General features: G+C 40.9%; 2 protein-coding genes and 1 long non-coding RNA gene across 4 annotated transcripts; 1 reads left to right on the top strand and 2 right to left on the bottom strand.

Annotated features, from left to right (window-relative positions):
- Positions 1-29: 29 nt before the first annotated feature.
- irf2b (interferon regulatory factor 2b) lies at positions 30-12,915 on the bottom strand. 2 transcript variants are annotated; one of them, XM_030739201.1, is made up of 9 exons: positions 12,702-12,915; positions 9,786-9,878; positions 9,574-9,673; positions 8,269-8,445; positions 8,092-8,138; positions 6,096-6,189; positions 5,515-5,667; positions 4,605-4,642; positions 30-3,420 (listed from the first exon to the last, which is right to left on the bottom strand). In XM_030739201.1, the coding sequence occupies exons 2-9, from the start codon at positions 9,870-9,872 to the stop codon at positions 3,151-3,153; spliced, it is 966 nt and encodes a 321-aa protein (XP_030595061.1). In that variant the 5' UTR covers positions 9,873-9,878; positions 12,702-12,915; the 3' UTR covers positions 30-3,150. The 2 variants fall into 2 exon arrangements, with proteins under 2 accessions (XP_030595061.1, XP_030595062.1); XM_030739202.1 differs by lacking the exon at positions 12,702-12,915 and adding an exon at positions 12,566-12,648.
- Positions 12,916-16,381: 3,466 nt separating this feature from the next.
- LOC115786709 (caspase-3-like) lies at positions 16,382-24,661 on the bottom strand. The gene is made up of 7 exons (XM_030739069.1): positions 24,507-24,661; positions 23,486-23,551; positions 22,933-23,087; positions 20,374-20,502; positions 19,360-19,535; positions 18,003-18,120; positions 16,382-16,796 (listed from the first exon to the last, which is right to left on the bottom strand). The coding sequence occupies exons 2-7, from the start codon at positions 23,545-23,547 to the stop codon at positions 16,567-16,569; spliced, it is 870 nt and encodes a 289-aa protein (XP_030594929.1). The 5' UTR covers positions 23,548-23,551; positions 24,507-24,661; the 3' UTR covers positions 16,382-16,566.
- A 743-nt stretch (positions 24,662-25,404) lies between these two features.
- On the top strand, positions 25,405-26,271 carry LOC115786532 (uncharacterized). The gene is made up of 3 exons (XR_004020447.1): positions 25,405-25,509; positions 25,955-26,089; positions 26,190-26,271. It is a non-coding gene; the product is annotated as an uncharacterized LOC115786532 (long non-coding RNA).
- Positions 26,272-26,306: the final 35 nt, after the last annotated feature.

Here is a 26,306-nt window from a genome sequence, read left to right as displayed (position 1 = left end):
TGCATTGCAAGAAGCAGAACAGTGATCTGTTTTTTTTTTTTGTCTTTCTTTCTTTTGAACTGACTGTTGCCCTTTATGGTAATGCGCTAAGTGCAAAAGAGTAAGACACACCTCTGGTTTAAGTGATCAGTGGCTCTGAATCACAAAAACGCACAAAAAAACAAACTGAAAAGATAAGCTAAACACGATAAGATGCCATCAACTCTCACTGCTTTTTGGTTGTAAAGACATTGCAACGACTTTGCAGAAAGAAACACTACAGAAAAGTGCACTTTGGGTACTTAGACCTGGTCAGGCTTTTTTTTAAGGCAATGCAAAACAGGGAAGAGATGTTAGACCAGAAGTACTGAGGAACTGGGAGACCACTATCAAAACAGCAGTCCGGTTAATATGGCACATTCACATCATCACCTCTATGCCTCATTATTCCACTTAGGGAGTGTCGGGACAAATGGGTTAAGAAAAAAAAAAAATAACAAGGTTCAAAATAAAAGGGTAGCTGTTATGGCTGCAGAGGGGGGTATGTGTGATTAGTAGTATTAAAAGGCTGTATTGTATTGAAGACTCTTACAGAGAGAACTATCAGCAAGTTTAACAACAGAGAGAGATCGGAGGCAATCTGTCACTGTTTGGATTTGTGCTGCTCTGGCAATAAAGGCACATGAGAGATTTGCTATCAAGCGAGCCCAGAGCCCTCCGATTCAGCGAGAACCATGAATAAATTCACCATGATCGTCGTGTGCATCCAGTGTTAAAATTCTCAGACTCCTACTTTCCCTACTGTTTTCCTACTTGAGCTCTGCTGAGCTGTGCTTTAGCCTGCTAGCTGCCAACACATCTTTCAGCATACTGAAAACATGCTCCCCGCAGTTTGGAAGTGAGGGGCCAGTGATTCTCGAGAAGACTTGAAAATAAACAGCTGGGAATCCTTCTGTGAGCTTTTTTTTTTTGCATTCCAGGAGCTCAGAGTCATTTTTCATCTTAAGATGTGGAAAATTTGATATGCAAACTACTGTTAACATAGAGCAGTGCTGAGCATCATGGAAAAACAGGATGTACTTGTGTTGCAACACCTGCGCGCCTACGTTAGCTGGGAACGAGGACTGGAATACTGCAGACACACATGTAGAGGAGGTAATTCATTGACAATTCCCTATCTTAGTTATTATAAGACACACACCTTACATATCCTTTAAATTCACTGGAAGTTCATTTTATTCTTGGATTCTACTAATAACTTGGCATGATTCAGAGTTTAAAATATAAATATTTTTCTTTAGATTGGGCCTTGGTGCAGCCCCTCAGTTCATGTTCTGAAACGCGCAGTTTCGGCTCTTTTTTCCCCTCTTTTATGCTAACTTTCTCCTCATTGGCATCAGCAAACGAAAGATGTGATCAGCGTGTGAGTGGGAGGCCTGAGACAAGCACATCAGGGAAATCCACCTATGACTTCTATGGCATTCAATGAAAGCCAAGAGTAGAAAAAAAAGTGTCTTAACGGGTCCCCTTACAGAAAGTCAGATGAAGGAAAGCCTTCTTTTCAGTGCCTCTGTCTTTTCTTCTAACACAGAGAACTTATATCTTTTGTTGTGCTTCATCCCTCTGTGCTTCCTGTAGCGCTGTCAGCTGCCTCAAGACCACTAAATTCCTACGTGCCACCTGCACATGTCAGCAGCAGGCTAAAACACAAACAGTTTGAATCCAGCTACGCTATCAAAGGCACATGCAATCAATAAGAGTTATCCTCACCCCACTCTCTCTCTCACACACACACACACACACACTTACACACACTCACACACACACACTGTCTGTAAGGTGCTGAAGCAGCGTGCAGGCATACGGAAGTATCAGCTATGTACATTATTAATACCAGTGGGCAGAGGAGAGAAGACATGTTCACAGTCTGTCAGTCAGTTCATCTTTGTGTGTGTGTGTGTGTGTGTGTGTGTGTGTGTGTGTGTGTGTGTGTGTGTGTGTGTGTGTGTGTGTGTGTGTGTGTGTGTGTGTGTGTTGGTGAGTACTTTGTCCTGAGGTCTCCAAACATACAGACACACACACACACAGAGACACAAGCCTGCAGGGCCTCATGATGATTGTCATTCCCTGCACAGATAAAACAACAGGCCTGTCTTTCTTTTTCTAACTGCTTTGCCAAAACAGATGAATTTTCCAGTCATTACTTATGAACGCGTGCAGTTTGCAACCATGTGTCCCCAGTAGAGCTTTTTGGTGGCAACACTTGAGCTCACACTATGTTTGATAAGGATTGTTGAACTTTGCCCGTCCTTAAAAATCACAACACAGCTGATGAATGAGAGGGTGTAGGGTTTTCCAAACATAAAGACTATACTTGGGCGTGCTGCCCAGGTAATATTTGTCAACTTATTTTAGCTTTTTTTTTTTTTATCATCTTTTCCACAACTGGTTCACTAGCAGGCTCATATGTTGAAAGTCAGGTCACTGCTAACCAGCCAGCCTGGGCCCTCCCTGCCACATGTCTCCCTACTGGCAGGCTGAGCAGTTGCTGTTGAGGCTTTACAGACAGGATTTCATCCTGCGCTCAGACTTCAGCTCGACTGTCTCAAACTGACTTAATTTAAAATACACACTGAGCAATAAAATCATGAAGAACTCCTGAGAGATAAAAGCACATTTTTCCCTTCACAGGTAAAAGTGGCAAAATTCCTCCACTGGTGTTTTACTCAAGCGTTACCACAAAGCAGCGGAGAAAACCATCAACCGGTGACACATGGGGTCAGCTGTATTCGAAAATAGTGGAACAACAGCTGAGGACATGGTTCAATTCAAGCCACATGTTTTGCAGTTAGTATGGTGCACTTGCTCCTAAATTTGATACTGCACATAGGCCTGCAAACGCTCCGGACACGGAAGTTGACAATTTACATCACGAAGACGTGCAGGAAGTAGATAAATGAGCTCAAGTGCTCATTGCTTTGTGCCCAAGTCAAGCGACTTCCTCAAATGAAAGGAAAAACTGAGAGAAATGCTGGCCCAGACAGACGTTAGGAGAAATCAAATTTTTTTGGAGGTGTGTCCCTTTTTAGGCCCCACATGGCTCTGAGGGAGAAAAACATTTTCTGTCTTTCCTATGGACTGGAAGCAGTGATGCAACTCCCGCATCTCAGGTCAAGAGGAAGTGACATCAGAGGTTTTCATAATGACACTTGCGCGCATTTCATGGGTGTGACTGGCTGGCATGGATCCGAGAGAGTTCTGGTTGTGGGTCGGCGTCCAGCCGTCGGTGTGGTAGCTGATGAGCGGGGCGGGGTCTCGTGTGCTCGTCACCCTGAAGTTGGGCTTGCTTGGACTGACGAAGGTCGCCATGCCAGGAAGAGAACACGGGGGAATCCTGAGAACTGATGTGCTGTAGTCCCGCCTCCAGACGGCACCAATACCCTGGAAGTCAAAAAAAGGGAGAAGAAGAAGGTGACATAGGAGCAAAAAAAATACAAAGATGCTGTGGTGAGAATGTGTTTAAATACAACAAGCACACTGCAGCACAAATAAGCACAAAGCTGAAAACAGAAAGTTGAACTGTTTCCAAATGTCCGCTAATCACTGTGTTAATCACTGTGAAATAATGTAAAATAATAATTGGTGATGATGGAGAAACTACATTATAACCCTGCTTTAAAAGCCACACAGGCAACAGTAACATTGCCTACTCACATTTATTTAGTGCTTTTCTAGTCTTACTGACCACCAGCCACATTTTAACCACACATTCATACAGCACTCTGTTCTATACACACACTTCATGTTCCTCACATTAATTAGAATCACCAGTTAAACTAACGTGCATGTTTCTGGACTGTGGGAGCAAATCGGAATAACCCAGTGGAACCTACACACATCCTGACAAGTAAAGAGAGGACATGCAAACTCCACACAGAAAAAGGCACCACCTGGGATTGGAACCAGGAACCTTATTGTTGTGAGGTGACAGTGCTAACCACTGACACTTCCTGTTGTATTTATTGCTACAAAGGTTATGGAACCATTCAAAATGTAATCTGTGTCTGGGACCGTGTGTGTGTGTGTGATTATAGATGCACATGACAAGTAAGATATTTGAACTGTGTGTGGCTGTCTGTAGTCATGTACATGCCTACATACATGTGTATATGAGTTTATGATCAACACGTTATAAATGATGAGTTTGGCTCTCACAGAGCAGAAGAGTAAACTGTGTGTGTGTGTGTGTATACACTCTGGGTAGATTGTACTACAAAGGACAGCCTCATATCAAGCTGTTAATATTTGAAAGTAGCAGTTCCTGACAAGGCCCTCCCTTTTCTCACTCTCACTTAACATTACAGGAATATGACACACACATGCACGCACCACCACTCTTTGAGGCCAAACTTCAGGCTTCACCTGTAGCTTTAAAAGTCATACTGGTGCTCAAAACAGTAGCCACACAAGTACACACACAATCTCTCACACTCACTCACACACACACACACACACCCTGTTAGAGCTGTATGGGTGAAACAGGTAAAAACCTGTTTGTCTGAAAATCAGACCGGTTAATGATTCAATCATTACTCTCTCCTCTGTGCGTATAATCAGAGACTAACCTCTTTGATGGCTTCTGTGTCACTGTCTGTGTCGCTGCCTGTTCAAAGAGAGACACGTACAAAAGTGTAAGTCATCCTTAGCTCACACACACACACACACATCAGAGGGGAAAACACATACAGAAAAATTACGTTCAGTTAAACCGTGATTTACAGCAGGAAACCACACTGACTATGCTGACATCCCTCAGTACTGTTCTAAAGAGAAGAAGGGATGCATGAATGACGTCCGTTTGCACCCTGACTCATACAGCAATGGTGCAACTTAAGAAACATCAGAACAGACAAGAAGCAGAAAAAGGAAGATGAAGAGCTCTGATAGTGCATTATGAACTGAAAGAGCCAGCTCTGCCTGAATGACTGGTTGGGAAAGAAAAAAAAAGATAGCTGCACATTCACAGAGATGACATAGTCAAATCTCGAGGGAGGTAATGAAAACAGAAATGGCAAATCAGAGACTCAAGTACCAACAATTTCATAACCTCACAAATATTAGTAGTTACAGATCTGTTTAAAGGGAGCTACAGGTTAGCATCTTTTTCTGCTTCCCATCTACCACTGGCTAAACATTCAGCTGCTTTGTTTTCTTAGTTCTCTAAAGATAGGACGGTAAAGAAGGTGCAGGTGGATGATGTAACCTGGGACGATGTAGTGACTGATATCAGCAGTTCATCGGGTCGCCTTTTGAATCGTACAGTTCAGATTTTGATGGCTGATCTGATCTTGACAGCAAAATAAACTTGTGCCTGTATTTGTTACCGCTGATCTAAAAGAGGTCACTGCGTGGTCAAAGCTCATCTGAATACTGAGCACACAGCACCCGCTTCTACGAGCCTGTTCCTCTCTGACTAACCTAGTTAAGCTTCTCCTCATAAAGTAAAGTGAGGTGTGATGTACTGTGTTGTCTCACCGCAGCATGAAGACACAGGAGAGATCTGCAGCGGGTACGGGTGGGAGGAGCTAACAGTCTGCTCCTCGTTCTCAGTGGTCACTTCGATTGTCTGACAGACAAACGGCAGCTGTTCACTGGTGATCACATGGTCTTCAGCTGGACTGTGGATCACTGAACAGGGACAGACAGGAGTCAGGATGTGTAGGTTCATAATAATCTGTGATCTGTAATGACCTTATATCTGAGCACAAAAGTAGACATATGTCTCTTCTCCAAGTATTTATCTGAGTGAAAAGGTAGCTGGTATGCTCCCTGTTAACATTTCCTAAAAATAGATGATACTGAGATCATAGACAGAGGGTTTACTTATTATATAATGTGTGCGTTCATTCTTCTTCTGATGCAACACCCTCAGGACTGTCACTGTGCTACAAAGGCACCATGCAAATAAAATCGCTCTGCCTCATCTCCTTTGTGATCTCAAGCACAGCCCAAAAGCACAAACAGGCCACACACATACAGACACTCACACACACACCGATGGGAAAATGGTAATGGGGAAAGGAAAAAAAAAAAAAAAAAAGACACCGGTGTGATACCTGACGCGCTGTCTGACACTATCAGCTCCAGTTGTTCCTGCTTGATCGTCCCCTGTTTGGTATAGTCAACAGGTCCAGGAGATGGAGAAGCAACCTGCCGGGTTCCAGAAAAAGTAAATTTATAAATGACAGAAGATCATTAACTGTGCATCTATAAGCACTTTATTTCCATTACACATAACTGATGCAAGTAAACATCTCAACACGACTGGTAGGACAACATACCAAACACCTCACCACACAGGACAGAAAGAAAGAAAAAAAATTACAATAGCTTAAAATAAAGTTGATGCTACTAAAATCCTACAGTGCCTTGCCTCACGGCCTTTCTTCTGCTCCCAGCATTAACAGTGAGCTCAGAAAATGAGGTTCACTAGTCACTAATTTAAGCTTCCAGGATTCTCACAGAACAACACGGACTCCAATCCAAACTCGGAAAATAAAACAAGCAAGAAAAAACTCCAGCACTTTGTTAGCGACAACATAAACAAGAAACAAAGGTTAACTTGCTAGCTGCAAGCAATAAGCATCTTACCCCCAATTTAAGCTAATGTTAGCATGCATAAGCTGGAAAAAAAACTAGTTTTATCTATTGAAGCCAGATAGGAAAATCATATTACATGATTTCATTCATTCAAACTGAGCTATTCAAAGTTTTTTTTTTCCCACATTATAGCATTTAGTGTTCCTCACACTGCCACTGGCAAAATGAGACTGAACAGAAACGCTAGTTGGCTAGCAGGCCACATTATTTCCCCAGCTAGCATGAGCCTAGCATGCCTAGCATGAACTTATAAATAAAAGTCACACATTGATGATTTTATCCAACAGTAAATGATGTAATGCATTCATAGTAACAGCCAACACAAGGGTGGTCAGCAAGCCAGCTACAACTTAGCTAGCGTGTGTCGCACTGAGTGTTTTTTCATGTCCAAGTCAGCTTTATTGTCTATATACTGATAGTCCAGTACCCAGTGAGCAGTGCAGGACAGGGTTGTGTATCGCTCACCAGTTTTGGTTGAAGGTAGTCTGCAACCTGTGTGCACATGATTTGCTAAACACTGTCTACAGTGTTTGAGACTATAAAGGATGTATTTATGTTACAGCACCACATCTGCTCATCCAGTCTGAGAGATGATATGGATATCAAACTAGTAAAAAAATGAAGGGATTTATTAAGCAGCTTCCTCAGAAACTAGCTACTCTGAATGAGAGCATACTCCGTTACCACCTGATAACTGCATCATTTTTAGCATATAAACACACATCTTTCCAAAATACACAAATCAAACAACACCAACTCTCACCTCATAAAAAAGTGCATGGCTTGCTTTTTATTCCTATTTAAAATCCCTGTTTAACACACTAAACAGCATGAGCCTGTGATGCTTTGTGATTTCAAATTTTCCAACTCATATTTCTGACTTCGCTCTTTCACAAAGGGAGGGTAAAATAATTGCTGCATTTTTTTTTTATACGTCCTCTTCCCGTTTCTGGAAGTGCAGCTGCAAAAACAGTTGGTTGATCACAAGCAGCAGCTACTGGCTGAACTTCTCTGACAGACAAAGCTAACTTCTGACAGACTGTAGTAACCGCACCTTCTTTTCCTGGTAAATTTCGATGTCATGTGGGGACTGGAGCAAGAGTTGATTGTTCAAAGCAAGATAATGTGGCAGATTGCCAGATCAAAGGCTACGTGGCAGTTCCAGAAGTGTTTTTCTTTGCCTTGGCAGGAAAAGGTGGTAACAACACTTCTTAGTAAACCATTTCTGTGATGCCAAACAAGTTACCAAACCAGTCAGGAGGAAAAGCTGCTTATCAGCTTCAGGTTAAAGTTTGAAACAGTCCTGATAAATATAATGTGTGACATCCCCAACACGCTGCTGGTCATCGGCACTGCTGCACAATCTCTATCTAGAAAGTCCCACTTTCCTCTTTCAGTCCTCTACATCCTATTCTAGCAGTGGTGTGGTCTCCATTTGGTATGTTTATCTACCTCTTTATTTCCTTTGGATTTCCCTTCCTTGTCTGCTTTCTTCTTTCCTAGAAAGAAGACAGATATATTTAGAGGAGTTTCAAGCAGCTTCACACAATGAACAAGGAAATATAATTCAGTTTCGGGAAAGAATGATAAAGCCGTGAAAGAATTTATGACGTCAGCAGCAGCGCTCACCTTTCTTGGCATTTCTCTCTGAGGAGGAGAGCATCTTATAAACTCGAAAGGCATTAGTTCCCTTTTTGATGCTTTTATCCTTTACCTCCTCGATATCTGGCAGGCTGTTCATGGCACAGCGAAAATTAGCCTTCCATGTCTTTGGATCTGGACGGTCAACACCCGGCTGGTATTTACCTGATACAGGTACAAGAAGAGGAAAAAAAGACATCACAAAATTGTCTTTTTATTCTTAAAGTTGGATAATTTCATAGAAGATCATCATCACTATTGGGGTAATTATTTATGGCCCTATCACTGTTATCAGCATACATACTGAAGCTTGTGGACAGCACATTATTAGCCAAAAACTACTGTTACTTGGTTAGTTTTTGCTATTTCTTTTTACACCAGCTTTATTATCTGACATTTTCATTTCAAATCAACTGAAATAAAAAAGTAATAAAAAAAGTAAAATATAACACTTTTTGTTGCTACATAAATTAATACAGTACAATCAGTCCACTTATTGGCCTGAGTACTGAGAGCAAGTGCCGGCACCACTGACATGATTTCACCTGCTTTTAGCTGGAACTGTAATAAAGCAGCACTTCTTTATAAGGAAAAATTAACCTGAAATATTTAAACAATGCAACAATTTCCCTAATATTATCAACCAAGGAAGTCATGTGACTGGTTCACTTTGTTTGTTAGCAGGATTACTCAGAAAGTTGCAGACGGATTTGCAGGGGGGGGGGGGGGTTGGCCCAGCTTGGAAGTGATTAATCTGGATCTGGATCCAGGAATTTTTAGAAGGATTCTTTACCACTTTAGGGCAAAATTGGACATTTTACATCATATCTTCAAACATACAGACCAAACTGAAATTTTAAAAAGCAGTGCCAGACATCATCTTACAGTCTTGAAAATGTCACAAACTAATCTGGATCCAGGGAGTCAACTAATGGATTGGATGACTATTTTAGGGAAAATGAACAAACAAGAATTTGCTCATGCTAATGTGCTCCTCTTTAAGTAAAACACAACTTGTATTCCTTTTTTAGTGATTGAGGTAAACTGTGGAAAAAGACCTTTTTGAACTGTTATGGGGCATGCCAGAAAACATCTGAGGCCCTCTGCCTTGGAGGAAGCTCCCCGGCTGGGGGGTGCGGGGCAAAGGGCACACTACTACAAGTGATATCAAAATGAGTTATTTTGTAAATCAAACTCTCTGAGTTGAGACACAGAAGTGTGGCAGGCATGAAAATGAAAACCGCTAAAAAGGAGAAGCAGTAAGCAGAGGCTGTAGCTAAATCTGTGCAATACCAGTGTGGATGGCCCATCTCATGAAGAGGGGAGCATCCTTCTCCAAGTCCCAGCCATGACGAGCAGCGTGCATCCAAGGGATCTGGAAGATTCTCTTCTCCTACAGACAATTTGCATGTTGTCACATCTTGAATTACAATGTTTATCTTTGTGTGTGTGTGTGTGTGTGTGTGTGTGTATGTGTGTGTGTGTGTGTGTAAGATGATTCTCACTTTGTTAACCCATTTCAGTCCTGGAATCTGACAGGATTCAATCTGCTCCTCCAACCAGGGCCTCATCCTCATCCTCTCAACTGGCATTATGATCTATGAAGTCACAAACACAGACACACACAATTATTCTAGACTGCAACATCTGAATGTGTGACCACTGGCGTGAGGACTTGGATTCAAACTGAACTATTTAAAGATTTTTTTCTACATTATAGCATTCTAGCAAACCCACAGGAATCACACAAACATACACATACACACGCTACCATCGCTTTATGCTGTGATGCTATGACACATTACATTGTGACACAGTACTCTAATCTGACTTTCCATTTGGTGCTCAACTGAACTGTAAAATGTCCAAATATTTATGGTTATTTGTATGTGCCACATAGATGCTGACACTCTCAGAGCCATAGGCAATGTACATGCAAAGTTTCACAAAGAATGGTCCACTCGTTTAGGAGGAGACAGGGAACATACAGACATCCATGCGCTATGATCATTATAGCATATTGTGGTGACTTAATAAAAGAAGCAAATTACAAATGCTCAAACATGTGGTCTACTGTGGCAGTCACAGTGCCAAGAAGAACCAAAACAGCTCGTTTCACACACGACAAACTGAACTGTGAATCATCCAAATCTACTCAAGTGGAGGTGGAAACGAGCACAATGGGGCCCCCTCGAAGGTTCTTTCTCATACATACAGTCATTTTTTCTGAGCAAACTAAAGAACACAGTTGAATCAGATTTGTGTGTGGTTGTAAAGATAAAACTCTTGGCCAGGGTTGGCTCTTGAATATGTGCTGTAAAGCACAGAAGCCATAAAACACTGTTCACAAATAAAAATGTCAGCTCATGTTGGTAGCTGTGGGCCACCCCTATCCACGGCCTCAAACTCTTTGTTTGAGGAAATGACACCTTAAATCAAACGCTTTGGAGCAAAGAGGACACCAGGAAAAAAAAAAAAAAAAAAAAAAACACCTAGAAGAAAACGAATGCAGTGTGCCGAGTTCAAAACCATCACAGAAAACGTTAGCCAGCCCACCACGCTACATTTGGTTTAAGGGCAGGGTGATGATCTCTGCACACAAATGTGATCAAAGTCCGGTAGGGCCAACACTCCCTGCCAGCAGAGCACCTCCCCAACAGGTCAAACAGGGTGAAACTGCACAGCATAAAATCCAAAATATCAAACAAGGTTGAACCTTTCAGCTGCACTTGGCTCGCTGCTCAGTACAAGATCAGAAAATCACTATGGGGAAATACAAGTCTAAAAAAGGTACACACTGTACAGCACAAATGCCACACACAGGCCTGCGTCCCATTTCAATCCAGCCACTTGTGCTCTAAAAGGAAAACTAAACAAACCGTGCAAATACTAATGACAAATCTCAAAGCAAATGACTTCAGCAAACACATACTGTTATTTAACACAATCGCAACAAGGGGCGCTGCACTGGTGTGTGCAAACAAACTGTGCTGAGTGTTTAACAAGCAGACAAACATGACACCAGACTTTGGTGCTCTCCCGAAGGGTGGCGGCAGCCTCAGTCGCTCCCATCAGACTGCATGACACACAGCATCAGTCAGAAATCATTCTCACAGGTTAGTTACAGTCACAGCAGCAACGGGAGGGGGGCAGGAAATGAGTCTGTTTATCCATAAATGAGGCTGTGTGTTAGTTCATGAATAGTAAAAAATTACCCAGAGTTTTCCTCATTTAGTGGCACAGGTCTGTAACAACAGCACATTCATATTCACAAATATGAGCATCTATTTGTTCTTAAATGATATCTGTGGATGTTCATATTTTCTTCATTCAGGTTCATGCACTCGAACATTAAATTTGTTTTTAAAAAGTTAAAGTTTTATGTCAGGGTACTGACAGAAAACAGTTCCTAACAGATAGTTCTTGGTTTCAGAAAAGGGGACCCAGACCATGTGCCTCATGTTTCCGTTCAGTTTTTCAATGAGTGGTCCCTGGCAGTTTGGGTGGAAGTCGAGAAAAAAGTGTTGGCCACCCCTGAGTGAGCACGTGGTGTAAATGTGTTTAGTTTGATTGGTGGAACAAGGAAAGCATCATAATTGGGCTTTAGGGTTCAAATTAATATGTTTCAATCATGACCTTACCTAAACTGATTTCAGACCAACACGCTTGTTATCAAAGTATGTAGCAATTTGCTTTTTTCACTGCCTGCACAATGAGGAACATTACTGATATTTATGATGAGGCGGAAACAAAGGTTTAAAGAAGAGTTTAAATATGTATTTACACGTTTGAAATTATTTATAAATGTAATGTTATAACCTAGTATTTCTTATTTCTTCAATGTACACCACATTTATTTTTATACTCCTAAACATAGTAAATGACCAGTAATAGGAATTCAAATAATAACGCTTATAGTTCTCCAATGTGAATGAAACGCACTGAGACATTAATACTGTTCGCTCCTCAGTCCCACTGCTACGTACATAATAACGCAGTTGACACGCAATTACAAACAGATAAATCCGGTAAAAAAAATAAATAAAAAATTGTCAACTTAAACGAGTGTATATTGCAGCAGGAGGACGCTAGCAAATATTAACAAATCCCAGATAAACAGTCCCATGACCGCTGACTTTGCATCGTTAGTAACATGTTTTTTCTGGAGTCAGGTTTGATGAAGCAGCGTGGGTCAAGTCAGAAGTTTATCGCTCTGTGTTTGTCTACCGTCTGCCACCGAGCTAAACCAAAACAACAAATTCAAAAGTGAAAATAAATCCCATACCGAGTCATCAAACGCGGAGACGAACTGCACAACTACTTTCACTTGAGCTAGGGATCCGTCATGTCGCCCTGTAGGAAGTCGGTGTGGCAGGGGCAGCGCAAGACAGCGGCGTTAATATGCGGAAATCAAACGTTACCTGTTAGGTTTGGACGGCCTCTGGCTCCGCAGTCCCGCTGTCGGAATAACAAGAGCGGCCCAAGATGGGCAGGTTACCACGCTCGAGGTTTTAAGTGGAAAAGGGAAAGTGTGGTCGTCGTTTATTTCTGTTTCTGCATTCAGACCGAAAGCAAAACAACGGCAGCTTCGGGAAGTGGGGGGCCAGAGCTGGAAATCCCCCTACTGCTCTCGTGCTCTCGCTTTGCGTCGGTCTCGAGCGTCGTGAAGTCTCGCGTGCGCGCACACAAGGAAAAAAAAAAAACAAACAAACTGAAACGAAGATGCTTCACTCCGCCATCACATTCAAGACCAGCCTAGATGCTCGGAGCTTTTCTTTACTTTCTGGGGTATTTATCCGGAAGACCGCACATGAGTAGTTCAGTGCCTGGCTGAAGATGGTATTGTCCTAGCCAACGGCAGCAAATATCTATTTAAATATATGTGAACGGGTCGAAGGAACGGGCGGGGGAAATGAGCGACTCTTTCGTAATCTCTTCTTCTGAAAACATAGACGATCTTTGAGCTGAATTTCATTTTCACTTCCTCTATCCATCTCTCCCTCCATCCCCCCCACGTCTCCCTGGGTGCATCGTCCTCTTTCTGCGCCGCTGCAGCTGGAAACGAAACTAGAAACTTCTCACAAGCGTTTGAGAGATTTGGCAACAGAACACCTGCAGTTCTGTGGAAAGGGCGCACTTTCATGTTTCTCCCTGTAAGTGTGTAGTTGTGAAGATGGGTTCCAAAAGCTGCAATTTGCGCTATTGCACGCAAATAGCCCATCAGGTCTTTTTAAAGAAGAATCGAAACTGAATTGTGCGCAGTTTCAGATTAAAATGTGTGCAAGGCCAATACAGTCCGTGTATGCATATAATGTATCTTTTTTTAATCAAAACTTAAAAATAAAGCTTCCACTGGCATGCTCACAATTTAATACAGTTTTGCATAAAAACTGAATTTTCACAAAAATTTATGATCATTACATTTGGTATGATTTCTGCTACCGGTGAGTCATTCACGCTCACACTGTTTCTGTTTACACTAAAGAGAAAATAGCTTTAGAAAAAAAAACGGGGGGAAACAGAAAATATGATGTCTGGAAAGCTCCAACCTGCACACACTTGATCCTAAACAAATGGAAACTATCCCAGATCTGTGTGCCAGCTCTGCACAGAGACGGGGTTATCTCTCTGACACACACAGCTAAGGCTGGGGAGGGGTAACCTATACAAGGAGTTTCTATTTAACAGCAGGGCCCCACAGAGAAGTTGCCTCATATAAAGAATATAGGTGGGTAAAAAGAAAAACGTAATAATAAAAAAAAAAAGATCTGCCAAGAGCACAAGTAAAAGTCAAATATGGAGCCTTACTGTTTAAACAGAAAGTCTTATTTCTTTTCTCATTTTCACAATAACACTTCCACATGGTCTGATCTGTGCGTCGGGGGTTAAACCGGGTCACAGTTTCAGTTCCTGCAGCCTCTGACGGGACTGCTGATTCATTAAAGGCCTCACTAGGTGTTTCTCTGGCCTCCTCTAGTGGTTGCATGCTCACACTATTGCACTATTGTTAGAGACCTTAAGCGTACAGTTAGTTCAAAAGACAAAAAAAAAAATATATATATATATATATATATATATATATAAATTTAAATTAAAATCAATAATCCAGCCTATTAAAGGCAGTGAGCCTTTTATATGGTCTGATCCATAAGTATTTGGACGATGACTCCGTTTTTGTAATGTTGCCTGTGTACGCCATTGCAGCGGATTTTAAATCAAACAATCACGATCCGACTGAAGTGCAGACTTTAATTTAAGTGAGGCCTGTTCCCTTGTAATTCCATGACAAATGAAACAGATGAAACATATGGAGATCATTCAAAGTGTTGAACTTATATTTAGTAGATGTTCACTGGAGCTCTCAATGTGCAATACTTGGATGACTGCTTGAAGTCAAGAAGTCATGGACATCACCAATTGTTGCGGTTCCTCCCTTGAGATGTTCTGCCTGACCTTTGCTGCAGCCGTCTTCACTTCCTGCTTGTTTGTGGGTCTCTCTGCTTTCAGTTTTGTCTTCAGTAACTGAAAAGCTGCTTTACTGGATTGACATCAGGTGATTGACTTTTCCAAGAATATCCCATTTCTTTGCCTTGAGAAACTCTTGGGTTGCTTTTGCAGAATGCTGTCGGTCATTATCCATTTGTGCCGTGAAGCTCTGTCCTGCCAGCTTTGCAGGAGTAGAGAGTAGAGCCCTGAATACTCCAGAATTCATCACGCTACTTCAATCAGCAGTCACATCATCAATAAATACTAGTGACCTGGCTCCACTGGCAGCCATACATGCCCATGCAATGACATTACCTCCACCATGTTAGTATGCTTGGGATCATGAGCTGTTCTTTTCCATCTCCATGCTCTTCTCTTCCCATCATTCTGGTAGGCTACACATTAGTCTTGGTTTCATCTGTCCAGAGAGGTTTTTCAGATCTGTGCAGACTCTTTCAGATGTTTTCTGACAAAGTCTAATCTGGCCTTCTTGTTCACAGTAAACAGTGGATTGCACCTTGTTATATAAATGGTACATGGACTGGTTCTTATACAACATGCTTTATGAGGCATGCTTTATACAACATGCCTCATTCACCCATTCATACAAGCACTTTTTTTTTTTTTTTACATTTAAGTGCTTTCTATCTAACATTCACACTCCAGTGAACTTGGGGTTCAGCGTCGGGAGCAGCCAGTGGTCGAACCACCAACCTGCTCCTACTTCCTGAGCTACAGCCACCCAAAACCCTCAAGAAGGTGTCTCTTGAATGGAGACTTTGATAATGAACCATCTACCACATTAATATTGTCCTTGACTTCAGATGTTGTGAAGTTGTTTGATCTTTCAGGTCTTTGGGTGTTGCTGAGCTACTGCCCAGTGTCAGTATATTCTTTTTAAAAATGTTACAGATTGTTGATTTGGCTGCTACACGAGTTTTTGTTATGTGTCATAGTTTTTCTTCCAGGTAGTGATTGCCTTCCCCTCTTGCGTCAACATGTTTTTGAACCTCATACTCAGAGTGCCAGTAAACATCTACCAAATACAATTTCAACACTTTGAATCATCTCCAGATGTTTTATCTGTTTCATTTGTAATGGAGTAACAAGGGAACAGGCCTCAACTGGCCACGAAACTGCCTGCCAGCTAATTACTTTTGAGCCTCTGAAAATGGGGAACTATGTATAAAAATGGCACTTCACTCAGCAGGTCCTCTTTTCCTTTTTTTGCCTTTTGGAATTAAAACGTCCAAAGCAGAGGATCTTCAGTATCTAACACAGGTCTTTGAAGCTATATTAAGCTGTTTCTAGCCATTACCTGATGGTGGTGCATTTAAGAACCCAAATGTTTGCAGTGAGTTGGAGTCATGTGACCTGCCTCCTATACATATTAACCAGGCTGCACAGACAGATGTTCACAAACTATCTCCACGTGAGAACATCTTCAGACAGAGTCATGACCGGATTCTCTCGACACAGCTAACAGCTACTCAGCTCTGCAGCATGATCACATGACAAAGGATGGAAGTAAGCTTTGATGGAAAGTGTCACAACACTGTTAAGTATTTTTTATTGTAATACAAAATGTTTTTAATATAAAAGATAAACAGCTCCAATAATAAAACCAAAAAAAAAAGACTCAGGGTGAACAGAAATCTCACTGATTTCATCATTTTATCACAGTTTGGGTGCAGTTACATTAAAATCATTGTCATCCTGCTTTGCATCACCTGTGGCACACCACAAGACTTTGCATTTGGTCAAGGAGAACAAAGATCATTTAGATACAAAATTGTAAATCTAGGTAAGAAAGTAAAAGTCTTTGGTCAGCATGGAGACGATACAGGGGATCTGCTTCTTGTGATTAAAGTCAGGTGAGTCGCAGGAAGACTCAAAGAACCGTGACACACCGTAGTTGACCCGGGTCATGATCTGCATCAGCTCCAGCCTTCCACTATAGAGCTGCAACATCTCACACAACATCTGTATGAACCAGGAGCCATTGGCTGTGTTTCTCCATGAGTAGTAGCCTGCAGGACAGTTGACAGTGTTAGCACCCTTAGAAAATATGGCAGGACAGCAGGAACACAGAGCTGACAGCTCACAATCTATAATACACAATCCTGACACCAATAAAGTAGCTGGATTGGTGACTGTGACAAGGGGCTGATCTATGGGAGCCATCTCTTTAATTCACTTCTATGTTCGCTATGTCAGAGGGAAGCCCAACAATTTGACAATTCCCTGTGATTCCCTATGGTGACAACAGTGAGGAAAATCTAACAGGAAGACATCTCCAGCTGAACTGGAGTGGGCTTGGGGGGGGGAGGAGGGGTTTAAAGAGGAGAGCGAAAATGGGGACATAGACAGGAAATTAATTAAACAGAAAAGTTGATGCTTGTTCCCCCAAAGCGCCACCCTACAGTCTGTCAATTCCTGAGGTCAGGAAACCACCTTAAAATGCAGTGGTGGGCAGAGCGATCCAAATATCTCCTCTAAGTTCAGGATGTTGCTCCTGTTCATCAAAAAGGAGACGTGCCTGTGCAAACAGCGCTCCTCTCATGCAGGCACGCTCATAAATCATCTCATAAATCTCCCCTACATGAGCTGCCTTCATAAGTATCAGTACTTGGTATTGGCAATCCAGGTTCTGTATTTACTTAGTATAGGATGCCAAAAATGTGCAGTATCACATATCACTACTAAAATGGGCCAGTCTGTCATGGTACTGGGCTTTAAACATGGATTTTGTTAGTTAGTTTTATTATTCTGGTTTTGATTTTTTCTTCAGAGTTTCTGGTTCTTAATGTTTATTCTGTAAGTCTGTTGTTTTCATTAGTATTCTGCTCCTCTTATGTTCTTATATATTCTCTGTTGGTAGTTAGAGTTTATTTGTTCCTCCAGTGTTCCCTCAGTGTGGTTCTTCAGTGTTATTCTTTCTGTAAAGTTCTGGCCTCTGCGTCTCCTTGTTTCATTGTTTTTCACTTCCTGTTTTATTTTGGTAGTCATTTGTCTCCTGTGTTTTGCATTTAGTTTTCCTTCTCCTGTGTCATTATCCTAATTATCCACACACCATCCTCAGCACCTCTGGATTATTTACCCTTTTCTTGTCTTTTTAATGGACTTTTCCATCATCTCTGAAATAAAGCTTGCCTTTCGTTCAACTTTGCATTCTAGTCTGAATTTGAGTCCACTCTTTAATAGATCTATTAATAGAACAGAAAGCATTGCTTTACCTGGAGCAGTAGAATAGGCATATAAGAAGTCTGCCTCCACAGGAATCTTCTCAGAGCTTTGCTCTGTTGCAGCGTCGACTTCGATGACTCCGTCATCCAGTGTTGAACCACGGCATGCCTGTAAAGGAAGGACAGGTAGATATTATGGTTGGGTAAGGTTGGGTAAGGTAAGGTGGTTGCCTTGGTGTTCCCAAGAAGGACTCACTAAGGTTAAACAGGGCCCAAATAACCCACAACAACATGCCCCCTACTCCTGAAGCAGCCTTGACAGGATACCCTGAGGAACGTGGCCATATGCCTTCCCAGAGTCTGCAAAACACTTGATGGGCTAACTCCCACATACCCTCAAATATCCTTGAGAGGATAAAGAGCTGGTCCAGCATTCTATGACAGGACAAAAAACTGCATTGTTCCAGTATCCGGGCACAGACCTTCCCAGAGAGGCTGAGAAGTTATCCCTCTGAAGATGGAAAATGCTCTCCAAAACCTCCTTCATAAAAAAGGAGGATTACCACTCCAGTCTGTCAATCCAAAGGCACTGTCCCTGACTTTGAATACTGCAGAGGCGTGTTGTAACAGCCTAAATTTTGCTGTCTGGCTTGTTTATGGAGCGGGCAGTGCCAGCTGGACATGGAGTTTTCAACAGTTTTTGCTCTTTCTATGAACTTGTCATATCCAGATCTTCCCGATGGGCTTTCCAAAGAAAGTGGGAGTGCAGGGATTTCAGAGGGGTTTCTGAACTCGGATGCAGGATTTATATGTCTCCTCTCTGCTCTCTCAGAAAAACTGACATTTTGTGTGTGTGTGTGTGTGTGTGTGTGTGTGTGTGTGTGTGTGTGTGTGTGTGTGTGGGGGGGGGGGGGGTTGTTTGTTTTGTTTGTTTGTTTGTTTGTTTGTTTGTTTGTTTGTTTTGGGGGGGGGGGTCAGTGTTTCAGTGCATCAGCAGCATTTAGGCTTTCAGTGTCAACCACTGAACTGGAGCTAGATGATACCAGTGTAATACCAGTGTGTACCAGAAGATGGTGTAGTGTCAGTATCATCAGCGTCATCTTCATTTAACTAGAAGGGCAGGCTGGAAAAAGGTAAAAACTCTTGAGGAAACGAGAGTAGCTGAAATAGAAATATCGCTCTAATGTCTCGCTCTTAAAATGCCCCTGGTGTTAGCGCCATGTGTTTTCAGGTAGTATTGAAACTGCAGGAAGGGAACATAGTCTGAAAGTTAAAGGTTTTTTTTTTTAATTTAACTGATATTTTTCAACACTGCAAAAGAAATTATAATTAAGGTAAGAGTCTGAACTTAATAAAATACTAATTAAAACATTACTATGTAAAGCCTGAACTGCCACAATGAACTCACCTGTATGAAGAAGAGCTTTGGTTTCCCCACCAGACTCTTACAGCGGTGTCCTTTGAAGCACTGTATCAGGGTATCAAGCCTTTCAGGGCCATCGGTGCCATATATCACACCCTCATCTCCATGACTAAGCAGCACACATACAAATGATGCATTGTTCTTGTGGTCCTGTTTGGATGCTGGAAACACAAAAGAATAAATGGGAAACAAGTTGGAGTTATTAGTCCAGCTGACTTTAAACAACCCTTTTATACCAACTCGCAGCCTTGCAATTTTATTTTAGGGGGGGGCTATTAGAATAGGTTTAGAAAACAGAAAAAACTTGATATTTTATATTTCTAAGGTACTTCTTTTCTCCCTCTGTCTCAAACACTCTATTTCAGCTCCCGTCTATTAAAGGTCACCTTTATCAGCATTTGGTTTAATCAACAGCAAGTGTAACCACCTCTATTAAAGTAGAAGTTTCTGGAGCATTCAGTGGGGTAAAAAAACGTGCATATATGAGCGACTATCTCTGGGAGCTCTGTCATGGGAACTGGATCAAACTCAGACAGCGGTATAATGTGAGAAAGTCACGGGAGGAAAACTAGCCTGAGCAGGTTTTAGTTAGTTATGGTGTTTAACAGGAATCTGGGGCTGTGCTGGTGCTGCCAAGCAGATGTCTCATTTTACTCAAAATACTAAAATAAAGTTTATGATGAAGCGAGACAAAGCAGTGATTTGAAATCTATGGCTTAGAAGTTGTGTTGTTCACCTGGGATTGTAGTTAAATCATTTTAGAACCTGGTAAAGACCAAGTATTTTTTTTATTATTATTATTATATCCCGATAATAAAGACTTTAGAATTGAAACTTTAGAATTTCTCGAATGTGAATGGAGCTGGTGTGAATCTCAGAATCTGCAGAAATTCATTCTTCATAAATTCAACAATAAATCCAACACTTCATCACAATCAGCTGACAAACTGGACTTTTCTCAACACAGAGGTAAACGTGAACGACTGAAACTCTTCTTACCACTTAACATTAATTTATTCATCTGAGCCACAGTCTGGTCATTGAACACTTGAATCTTATAGCCCAGATTAAGGAAGGTCTGCGCAACATTGGCACCATCAACATCTGTCCCACTACGAGTCCTCAGCCCTACAGAGACACACAAGCAGAAAGGCAGCGCACTTTAAATGTCAGCATCTTCAGTACAATTTAAAAGACCAGGGTGTGTATCCTGACTTCATCCTGATACTGGAGTGAGATCTTTGCAGTCATGAGACAGACTCGTGTAGGTCATCGCTTTTCCAGTAGCTGTGTCTTTTTAATCAAGTGTTTATGTTACCTATCACAGCATGGTTCCTCTCCACTGAAAAACAGCAGTAGTAGAATCACAGTTGCTTCTATCCAACAAACAATGTTGAAACCAGAACATGTGCACATTCAAAACTGGCTGATGTGAACTGAAAGAACTGCACCATAGAGGGGCAGATGGGAACGTTTTTTTCCATATCCAACAGTCGTTGAGTCAGACTATGGTTAGTAATTACAAAAAAAATGCACGTTGTCCTCACAGTGAAATGGCTGGGGTTCTATACATCTGGCTTTAATTATTATTATTATTTTTTTGACTGCTCCCTTTAGGGGTCACCATAAGGATCATCTGCCTCCATCTTACTCTATCCCTAGCATCCTCCTCTGTCACACTAACCTTCAGCATGTCCTCCTTCAATCTATCCATGAACCTCCTGTGAGGTCTTCTACTTTTCCTCCTACTTGGCAGTTCCATACTCACCATCCTTTGTCCAGGATATTCACTATCCCTCCTCTGACATGTCCAAACCATCTCAGCCTTGCCTCTCTAACTTTGTCTCCAAACTGGTGAACCTGAGCTGTCCCTCATCTTATTGCTGCTGGTCACTCCCAATGAAAATCTTCAGCTCTGCCTCCTCTCTTTTTGTCAGTACCACTGCCTCTAAATCACATCTCGTAGCAGGTCTCACGACCATCTTGTAAACATTCCCTTTCACTCTCGCTGCTGTCCTTCTGTCACAAATCACCCCTGACACTCATCTCCACCCATTCCACCCTGCTTGCACTCTCTTCTTCAGAGTCAATCCCTGACGCAATCTCACCTTGAACCCATCTTCCACTCCTTCTGTGCACCTTACTGCTGTCTCGCTGTCCTCGTAGTATCTCAGTTCCTCTCTTGGCACCCTATCATATGCTTTCGTTTAGGAAATATTATATATATATATTAAAATGAGAGTCTGAATATATTGAATGAAACTTGAATATATTGAATGAAAGTCTGAATATATGGAATGAAACTTGAATATATTGAATGAAACTTGAATATATTGAATGAAAGTCTGAATATATGGAATGAAACTTGAATATATTGAATGAAACTTGAATATATTGAATGAAAGTCTGAATATATGTGGAATGAAACTTGAATATATTTAATGAACTCTGAATATATTGAATGAAAGTCTGAATATATTGAATGAAAGTCTGAATATATTGAATGAAAGTCTGAATATATTGAATGAAAACTGACGTCACGGAAGCTCTTGCGCCATCTAGTGTTTTCGTTACGTAAAGCACATTATGTCGCTACAAGAAATGACACTGTGAGTCAATCTGCAGGGAATTTAGTGGCAGAAATCCTAAATAATCAGTAGCTAATTAACACCCTGGCAAATGCATGAACTGGCCAACATAATGCTAGCAGCAGTGTTCCTAATCATACTACTGATGAAGAGTTTTATTCAGTGAATCTCTCAGGTCAGACAGCTCCTGCGTATCAAGCTAACAAGAAGCAGAACATGCCTTCCACATCCACATCTCAGATTCTAGACAGGGCCTGTTGTTGTGGAGGGTGCCTGTGCATGTTCTGCGTAATGTTAGCTTGCATGCAGGAACTTTCTGACCTGAGAGGTTCGCTGCATTTGGTCTTCCACGATGAAACAGTGAAGATGAACTGCAGATTGACTCATAGTGCCGCTTCTTGTAGCGACATTATGCGCTTTACGTAACGAAAACACTAGATGGCGCTTCCGTGACCACAGCTTTCATTCAATATATTCAGACTTTCATTCAATATATTCAGAGTTCATTCTATATATTCAGAGTTCATTCAATATATTCAGAGTTCATTCAATATATTCAGAGTTCATTCTATATATTCAGAGTTCATTCAATATATTCAGAGTTCATTCAATATATTCAGAGTTCATTCATTATATTCAGAGTTCATTCAATATATTCAGAGTTCATTCTATATATTCAAGTTTCATTCCATATATTCAGACTTTCATTCAATATATTCAGACTCTCATTTTAATATATATATATAATATTTCCTAAACGGCATTCCATAATATATATATATATATATATATATATATATATATATATATATATATATATATATATATATATATATATATATATATATATATATATATATATATATATATTTATTTATTTATTTTTTTTTTTGGTTAGTAATTACAAAAAAAAATGCAGCCATTCAGGTGACTCACTGTTGCCTGAATGGCTGGATGTGTCCACTGTTACCTGTGCTTCTGTGGAAGTTCTTGTTGTTGATAATCAAACAGATGCCGATGCAGGGGTAGTCCATCTTGTAGCGGTAAGGGTCCGAAGCTGCTGGTTTACTACTGGATTTTGTTTCCTTGGTAGTCTTCTCCTTTCCTGCACTTGCTGTATTTTTCCTGAAAGTATACACACAAATACACTTTACTCAAAACCTGAAGAACTTGTTTAGAGCCCCTCACACTTTAAAGGAGTTTTTAACAAGTCAGTGGTGTTACGGATTGTAGTTAAACTTGCTTGTTTACCTACAGTCTAGATATTGTACATGTATGATCGCTAAACTTCCAATTAAGTCAAACAATGTTGGAAAAAAGAGTGGGCCAAAATTCCTCCATGATGATGTGAGAGACTGATAAAGTCAGACAGTTAGTTCAAGTTATACCTGCTAAACATGGTCCTACAACCACCTGAATCATGGAGTATACTTAGTTATTCACAGACTTTAAAGCATCTTGGGGAAACTTGCTTTTTCACATGATTGTATGTGCAGTCAGATAGTGAGCAGACAGTGAGTTACCCCTTTCCAAAAATTCTGAAATCCACAGTGTCCCCGGCTCCCTCCGTGTCACTATCAGCCATGTTGCTGCAGACAGAAGAGAGAAACTGATGTAGAAATCACTACTGAAAGATGAAGACACCCAACACCCCGCGGCTCATCCCCCAAGGTGGACCAAACCCCTGCTAACTCAGAACAATTAGTTAGTCTCCGTTTAAAAATAGATAGTTTTTCTTTTCTGTCCATTTTTTCTTCCTCTCCTTCAACATTTTATTGCTCACAACATATCACTGCAGATCCTGCTCCCATGGGCCTGCTACAGTATAAAAAACAAACAAACAAAAAAAAAAAAAGTAAACACGCAGAGTCACGTTTCCTGCCATCCTCAGTGTTTTCAAGGAATAATTAAACTTCCTGGAGAAGTGAATTTTCATTCATTAAATTCAACTTAACAGAACTTAATAGAACATGCAAAATTATACAAGTTCAAACTGAATGATTGTTCATGCGATAATAATAATAAAAAAGAACTTAACCACACTGTACCTCATAGTTAAACTCCATTGAGAAAAAAATACATTATTTACAACGTTTTTTATCAGCATGAAAGAGAAAATTAATCTGTTTAATTACAGAAAAAAATATAAACCAAAACGTTTAAATCGCCCCGTGTTCCAGGGACAACAGCTGGATATTATTTGGATAAATTACCCCGTACAGTGGTGTGTAACGTCAAACTGAAGACAGGTGGCAAAACCCGCAAAACTGTGCACTAAACTGTTACTACAGTTAATGTTACCCAGTAATTAAAGATGAGTGAAAGACGTCTTTAAAAAACGAGTAATGTTCTCAGTGGGTGCGCCATTTGTTTACTACACGTCACATTTTCACCAGTTTCAGTTCAGAGCGTTTTCCTCCAGTTACATCAGAAAACGTATTTGTGAAGTAAATTGTCAGGAACATTAGTTTTAGCTGACAGATGTCAGCTGTAACTCATAAGAATAAAACATGAATAAAGTACAGAAAACCAAAATAAACGCACCTTTTAATGAGTCAGGAGAAACAGCTACCAACCGCTATTGTGAGGTCTCTGATTTAAATAACAACAACCAGGAAATATCTGACTCAGAAGTCCGAGTCTGAAATGAGTCCGAGCCCGTCGGGATCACTTCTCCCTGTGTGGGCGGGAGAAACACGGAGACCGTCACCAAAAGGCAGACGCTGATTGGCTTACAGAGCGCACCGTCACCACCCGCCCCTTGTCTCCTCTGTACAGGTAGATGAATGAGAATCCACCCAACAGACTGTGAGCGTCAGTCCCATAGTTGTTGGGGTCCAGTGTTGCAGTCTCAGTCAAAGTGATGCAGGTGACCAATCTGCAGAGACACGTGGCTAAAAAAATGGCTGTGACATAATTGGGGAGCCAAGCAACCGACACTGAATCTCAGAGTAGTACAAATACTTTTTTCAGGTATCTGTACTTTACTTGAGTAGTTATTTTTACTTTTACGCCCTACATTTTTTACACAAATATCTGTACTCTGTACTCACATTATCAACTCAAAACAAAACTCGCCAGTTTTTTGGGGTTAGGTAGAGGGTTAGGGTTAGACTACCGCTCATTTCCATGTCAGATTAGTGGAGTGGGCACTGTCACGTCAACTCGCTGCGGAGTGAGAGTCACACAGGTTGTGTGTGTAAGAGGAGGCGAGGGGGAGGGGGGGCGAGGCGAGGGGATAGACTGATCCCAGGCCACACAACACAAACTGCTTTAAAATAAATTGTATTTCATTCCTAAAATTAACATAGACCCACATACCTTCATGTAATTAATTGGGTTAGCTATGTGAAAAATGTAAAAAAAAAAAAAAAAAAAAAAAAAAGTCATAGGCTACGTGAATTTGTTTACGTCACGTGACTCTGGTTGATTGACGGGTGAAGGGACTGTTGTCGAAAGGTAATATGGATCAAGGTAAAAGACCAAAGAAGCCATCAGGTGCACAGTTTAGAAAAAGAAGAAGAGGAGAAACGGGCAAAGGATAAAGGTATGCAGATTTCTGTGAGTGACGTAATTGACATTAGGCGATAGGCTATTTATTAGCCTCTTGCTAATATGTTGCTAATTAGTCACAGAGGGCGACTGTATTTGGTTTTTAGTTTTGCTGAATTAGAATTAGAATTCACCCAGACAACTTAGTCTGGTTTGTGTTTGCAACACAACAAGTGCAAATTCACACATATGTCCTGACTGGATTTGTTTTTATTGCTATAGGCTATGCTAAATTGAATAATTTATAATATACATTGACATAGCATTTTGTAAGCTAGATGTCATATATCTTTTAAAATAAATTGTTGTGTGTTGTGCTTAGTTAATAGGCTGTTAACAAATGTTAATAAAGTGCATCATGGTCATTTTAATAGGGTAACTGATGCATGTGTGATGTAAGTGTCATCTAACTTATAATATTATCTTAATTGTAAATTCAGGGGCATTTCTGAAATATTTTGGAGCTGGAGCACCCACTGTCCAAAATGAGGAGTCAGATACTTCCACAGCAGCCACAGACATGGTCCTGGAGCCATCTACTGTCTCAGCCTCATGTTCCTTGCAGGACTCCTCAGGTGTGTGTGTGTGTGTTTTTGCATAAATTTTTACTTTTGTAAACACTATAAATGCTGTAAATAACATGTACTAATGACAATACCATTTTCTCTTCATTAGAAATGCCTCAACCTGAAATACCACCAAATCCTGTCCCTGAGGATGAGCTTCTATCTACCGACCAGGGTTATAATAGTTTTGGATTTTACATTATAGTTTAGTTTTAGTTAGTTTTTA

This window comes from Archocentrus centrarchus, chromosome 10 (assembly GCF_007364275.1).
Source record: "Archocentrus centrarchus isolate MPI-CPG fArcCen1 chromosome 10, fArcCen1, whole genome shotgun sequence".
Classification (NCBI taxonomy): domain Eukaryota; kingdom Metazoa; phylum Chordata; class Actinopteri; order Cichliformes; family Cichlidae; genus Archocentrus; species Archocentrus centrarchus.
Note: the sequence above shows the minus strand (reverse complement) of the source record. Positions and strands in the feature narration are given on the sequence as shown.

Bases quoted from the DNA above. Each gene is read 5' to 3' on its own strand.
- irf2b (XM_030739201.1), bottom strand. From the start codon at position 9,872: ATGCCAGTTGAGAGGATGAGGATGAGGCCCTGGTTGGAGGAGCAGATT. The intron at 8,139-8,268 runs GTGAGCGCTGCT...TCTTCTTTCTAG, and splicing joins AGAGAGAAATGCCAAGAAAG to GAAAGAAGAAAGCAGACAAG. The intron at 3,421-4,604 runs GTTAGTCTCTGA...TTTGACTTCCAG, and splicing joins ACACAGAAGCCATCAAAGAG to GGTATTGGTGCCGTCTGGAG.
- LOC115786709 (XM_030739069.1), bottom strand. From the start codon at position 23,547: ATGGCTGATAGTGACACGGAGGGAGCCGGGGACACTGTGGATTTCAGA. The intron at 18,121-19,359 runs GTGAGTTCATTG...CTTCCTTTACAG, and splicing joins CAAAGCTCTTCTTCATACAG to GCATGCCGTGGTTCAACACT. The intron at 16,797-18,002 runs GTAAAGCAATGC...ACTGTCCTGCAG, and splicing joins TGCCTATTCTACTGCTCCAG to GCTACTACTCATGGAGAAAC.